This window comes from Atta colombica, unplaced genomic scaffold, assembly GCF_001594045.1.
Source record: "Atta colombica isolate Treedump-2 unplaced genomic scaffold, Acol1.0 scaffold7, whole genome shotgun sequence".
Classification (NCBI taxonomy): domain Eukaryota; kingdom Metazoa; phylum Arthropoda; class Insecta; order Hymenoptera; family Formicidae; genus Atta; species Atta colombica.
In genome coordinates this window covers 1824779-1831034 of record NW_017259561.1, presented here as the reverse complement: position 1 = coordinate 1831034, position 6256 = coordinate 1824779, and the positions used below count along the sequence as shown (strand labels likewise).

The 6256-nt window shown below is 32.0% G+C and overlaps 1 protein-coding gene across 1 annotated transcript in view; it reads right to left on the bottom strand.

Annotated features, from left to right (window-relative positions):
* Window positions 1-6256, bottom strand: part of LOC108692355 (polycomb group protein Psc-like) — a 14655-nt gene that overhangs the window by 3957 nt on the left and 4442 nt on the right. Inside the window, exons 2-3 of the mRNA XM_018200573.1 lie at window positions 2966-3106; window positions 990-1564 (exon numbers count right to left, since the gene is read on the bottom strand). Of these exons, the coding sequence (XP_018056062.1) occupies window positions 990-1564; window positions 2966-3083 (693 nt within the window). The 5' untranslated portion in view covers window positions 3084-3106. The remainder of the gene's footprint in view (window positions 1-989; window positions 1565-2965; window positions 3107-6256) is intronic.

The following is a 6256-nucleotide window of genomic DNA, read 5'->3' as shown; positions in this document are numbered from 1 at the left end:
TATTTCGAAAAGTCCTCTACCATTTTACAATTTTCGCAATAGTTAACAAGATATTAATTGCTAAAAATTACCGAAAATTGGTCTTCAATAATTTTTTATTCAAATACTATCAACTTTACAAAAAAACTGCAAAAGACGAAAATTATTTATTTTCTTTTCGTTTAGAACTCTACGAATTTTTTCAGTATTTTTTATCAACTTTTTATTTACTTCATTTTCTTATTTTTACTAACATGAGAAAATACGATATTAAAAAATTCTGAAAAAATTCTAAAAGAATTCTTAGAGAAAAAAATAAATAATTTTTTCTCTTGCAGTTTTTTTTTGTAAAGTTGATAATATTTGAGTAAAAAATTATAAATTGAAGATCAATTTTCGGCAATTTTTAACAATTAATATCTTGTTAAACTTGCGAAAATTGCAAAATGATAGAGGACTCTCCGTCTCAGTTTAATCCGCTCTACATGTCCACGAACTTTGTCAGAACAATTATCAGACATCCTCTGTGTGTGTGTGTGTGTGTGTGTGTGTGTGTGTGTGTGTGTGCGCGTGTGTGTGTGTAAAACTTACGATCCAGATAATAAACCATCATCAAATTTGTTGTATTATTTTTAAATGTGATTTAGAATAATCTTAATTTTTTCATAATTTTGTTATTATGTTGAAATATCACCCATACATCCTTAAACTCTAAAAATATTGAATAAGAAATCGCGTACATAATGTGTGCGTGCGTGCATGCGTGTGTGCGTGCATCTCTTTTATCTCTTTTATATAAGAAACACAGAAAAATATATTATAAAAACAGAAGAAAAACCACTTAAGTCAAATCAACTCGAATATTGAAAATTTAATATAGATTTGATTTGTAATATTAAATCATTATTCGATATTCTTATATATATGAAAACGTTCTATATGAAAACGAAAGCTAACGGCCGCGCAGTATGTCAAATGAATATATAGATATAATATGTGTATAAACTTACCCTCTTCCATTGAAATATGCAAGCAAGATCTAGAAGTGTCCAAGAGGGATCCAGCGGATACATATTTAACTCGTTGGGGTGCTGCGTCTCGTGTTTCTGATACAAAATCTTTATCCTATTAATGACACCGTTGATGGTTGCGTTAGCTTCTTCCCAACCTCTTTTCAGCATCAATAGTCTCACCAGATGACGCACTGTCACGGCAGCTGGGCACTTGAGATACCTCGTGCTTCCGCTTCTACCTTTATTCTCCGACACATCCTTCTTCGACGAGCCGCGTTCTTTCTTCGGCATTTTGTCTTCCGTGTCCTCTAGCTCTTGCAAACTCAGACTAACGAGATCATCCAGGGTGAGTTCGAGAGCACCTACGGGCGGTGCCAAAGGCGGACATTGCGGATTCACCAAACGGAAATGGCATCTACGTTCAAGCTCCGACCGGAAGAGACCAGGAACCGCAAGATATACCAGCCGTTGAAGCCGCATATCCGGCAAGAGAGGTGGCGATGTCGCAATGCTACACACGGGGCACGCGCGGGCGCCACTACTCAGACGTCGAACGATACAACCTCTGCAAACTGATGATCCGCGTCCGCAATGCGAAAGAATAACCACGGCGTAAAAATTGAGATACCTAATACGACTGATTTGAAACTGATTTTATATCGCGATATTTAATAATAATAATAATTGATAAAGTGATAATGATTAAAAAAGAATATGCTAACGTTTCCAGATTTGAAAAAGTATTATTAAGAACATGATTCATGTATAAATGCAGAGGCAAGGAATACAGAGAATAACTTCAACATCATGGTATCAGCTGTTAGTTATAAAATATGCTATTTAAGGGGATGCTAAAGCCACCTATTAAACCATCATTTCCACTCGGTGAAAAAAATATCCAAATTGGATTTAGGGATTGCAAAAGTATTATTACATAAATTAAAGTACGCACAAACAGAACCTCAATTGCACTGAATTTCATGAGAAAACCGAAAAAAAAGTTAAAAAATTCACTTACTTTTGGCTGGTACAGCTGTCACCTCAGGTATATATTTGCTTGAAACAAAAGTTTTAGAATTCATATCTTAAAAATACGCGTGCAGCTAAGGTCACGTTACTGAAACGAAAGATACGAGTTTGTAGAACTAAGACTGAAGTTATAGAAGAAAAGTATTTTCGTCGAGTGAAAAATATTTACGATAGATGGTGCTGGCATATGTTAGATAAGGACTGATGTATGCGTTGAGTAAGACAGAACAATATATATTATATATAATGTAAGAAATTAATCAAAGATATCATCACTATTTTTGAATTTAAAATTAAAAAAGTCTGTACTATCGACCTCAATCAAGTTTGGTAATTGGTTTAGCATCCCCTTAAGATTCCTGAGTCACAGCCATATTAAATCGTGACGTCGAAGTGAGAAATGATACGTTAATTTTTATTACATGCCATTTATGAAGATCCCCTGATAGTCAATAAATAATCATAAAAAGTGATAAAAATACGTAAGTGAAAATAAGCTACGTATGCACATTGAATAAAAGCACTTCATGTGCCTTTCATTTTTTATGATTATTTTACTGATTGTAGGGGGATAAGCATAGTTTTCATCCAATTTACATTTTACAAATGTTTTAAAACAATCTCATCATTTTGTTTTAGCCAATTTAGCAAATTGTCTTTATTTATATATAAATGACAATATAATAAAAATTAACGTGTCATTTCTCGTTTCTGATATTACGATTCAATATGGCTGTGGTGACTATTCAGAAGCCTTAAGAAAAACATATTGAGAAAGAGATTTAAAAATTCTAAATATAATAATTTCGAAGAAAAATTCTTTCTGTATTACATTTGTTTTTTATACAAATATCATGCCTTTAATAAATTATTATACTTTTTTTTACAATGTGATTGCTCGATGATTAACGACAAGTAATAATTATACTGAGCAAAATACTAACAGGAGTGTAGACATTCCACAAGAGTCGTAGCGTCTATGAGATATCCTCTGCACAGGGGGCACACGATATGTTCGTTCAAATCTTTGACCAACGGCTTTTCCCTCTCCTTTGCCTCCATGTTGTTAACCTGTGCTGAAACAGCTGCCAATCGATTGTTAATCAATAATCTATATAGAATATAATGAACAATACAACTGCCAATACAGTTACGATTTATTATTGACACATGCTCTATAATTACTTTTTAATCTTTAATTTTGTTGTAAAAAAAAATCCATCTTAGAATTCCTCTCAATCTTATTATTCATTATCATGTATTTAATATGGAATTATATTTATGAAATTAATATTCGCAATGGAAATTATTTTTAAATATTTTCTATAAACAAAAATTAGTTTATTTCTGATAAATAATTAAAACTAATACTAATATGAGATTATCTTACATTTATTTTCAACATTTATTTTCTACATTTATTTTCTACATTTTTGATATGATTTTGCAGTATGTATATAAATGTTTAACGAAAGATTTGTTTTTTAACGAAACAGAACAAAAATGAAATATATATGTATATAAATTAGATTCTTTAAAACAAAAAAGTAGATTATGAAATCCGAATTAGGATTTTTTATTCGAGAACAAGCTAGTGCAGTTTATGTGATAGCTTAAGAATCATCATAACATTATCAGATGAACGTCGGTGAAGATGCGCAATAAATAGTACACAACCCACTGTTGATGTATCTGTAGAAATACGCACAACACTATCTCGCAACGCGAGCAACGTGTGTTCGCGGTGCATTCTCATTGCAGCGCCATGACAACGCTGACGCGGCGTGATGCGACGCCCGTCACGCCATTCGTTGCTCTTGCGATGAACGCCACGCGATTTTCATGTGCATCGGTGCACGATGTCGACGTGCGTGCTGGAGATGTTCATGGACAAATGTCCCTCGCGAAAGATGTCGGGGGAAACATGCCGACGTAGGCTGAGACTTTAAGGTCTATCTCTTAAAGGGGATGGTTTCTCTATTCTGTCTCCCTTCCCCTCTCCCCCTCTCTCACTCTCTCTCTCTCTCTTTCTCTCTCTCTCTCTCTCTCTCTCTCTCTCTTGCGCGCGCGCGCGCGCGCGCTCATCGAAGACCAGTGTAATACCGGTAAACACGCCGAGCTCGACGACTCGACAATGTACAGGTGTAAGTGTATCGCTGTATATGAGTTTTGTTCGTGCGACCGTTTCATTTGTGCGGCCTGATGCTCGACATCAGTGACAAGAATAGCTAAAGGCTCCATATATCGTATAAAAGAAGTGCAAGTTAGAAGACAGTGATCGCAATCGAGTATTCTTCTTAACATAACTACCATTTTCAAGAACGCTTACCAACGATTGCGATTGGTCAACTCACGCTTTTCTTATTTTCTTATCTACTAAAGCAAAAGTGACACTAATTTTAAGACTTCCATACATAAAATTGTCGGGATCAAACCAAAAAAAAGCAATGAAAAATAACAAATTCAGTTTCAAATGTATGAATGTATAATAAATATTAATTAAGGATCACTACTAATTAATTAATACAATAAATAAAAATAAATATGAATAATTGTACTTCTCGAAATATTATTAAAAAGTTTATAACGAATGAAAATAACTATCCAAAAATTATCGTAGGGGAGATACCGATATATCACTTTGTTTTTAAACAATATTTCTTAAACAAAAGGTAAAAATAAAATTTTAAATATATAAATACATGTAATTTTGCAATAATTAATTTTTTCGTAAGATGAGCAAAAATGAGCGTCTGATAAATGGGCTCCAAAATTGACATAATGGACAATAATGCCACATATTCCTATTCTTTTTTCTTTTATAGAAATTATCTGTAAAATACTTACAAGTGAATGTATAACATAAGATTTTTCAAAATCTTTTCACTTCAATATAAAACATTTTTGTTGAATTATATACGTATTTACTTTATGTTGTTCTGCAAGATGCAAATAACGCGATGTAATGCGAGTTTTTCAAAGGCTTTATTATATATGTATACATGCCTTCAGCTCCGCTAGAGTTATTTGACACTATAATGCAACATTACAAAGATTAAATTAGCTTATTTATTTTACAGATAGGTATGCCGGTTTACGCTGCATCTCTTTATTTAATTTTATATATAATTAATTTTAAAATCGTATTCTGAAAAAACTAAGGAAGAAAATAATATAAATAAAACTGATTTAGGAAACTATAAGTATTTAAAACGATATAATAATATTTAATAATAGTTTAGAATTAATAATAGTATTAATAATATAGTCACTATTATTTAAATTACGCAATTTGCAAAAGAAAATCGTAAGCATTTTATTTTCGCATTCATGAAATTCGTTTTTAACTGTTTAAAAACAAGCCATAAATATACGAATTATGCGTTTACTCTTTTTTAATTAACTAAACAAATCATGTTTTTATTAATAAATAAATGCAATATTAATAAAGTGCAATAGTGATTTCTGAAAAATAAAGGGATATCACTTTAAGGACTTACGTTTGTTAATATCAGCGACTTTCCTCTACATTATAATCTTATTCTATGTGTAAAGCTAAGATTATGAACAAAATATAATAAAACCTATTTGCAATTCCTCGTACATCATTAAAATTATATTAAATCACATAAAGAAATTGTTAATTGTAAGCAAATAACAGTGGCGTAATTGTATCTAATACCTGTTTACGCATATCAATTTCAAAAAACGCATCCATACAATAGTTATTTTAAATGTGCATAATTATCTTCAGCAACAACAGTTATTAAAAAGGAGTTATTAAAAATTTATTTTTTGATTCTTTTTTCACTTCTTACATCATAATATTTTCACTTATGAGACTCTGACTACTCCAATGTAAGCGTCACTAAATGTAACAATTAGTTCCCATTGTGCATCTTTTGTGTAAGTTTATGAAACTGCGTTTCATAAACTTACACAAGTAAGTTTCTGAAAAATAATTTCAGTGAAATAGTAAGATGCTATGCCGACTGGCTATTATGATGATATAACGTATTGATGATATAACGATGGATTAATGAACTTCCGAAAACAAAAGTTGACCATTACATTATATACAATATTATGTGCCCTGCTGGTATAACATTGGTACGTCGGGCGTATGAATCTGTGCGAAAGCGATTCCAGTCTGTGAATGATCCGCCAAGGCTAGACACGCAAGAGAAGGGATGAACATCTCTCTCTCTCTCTCTCTCTCTCTCTCTCTCTCTCTC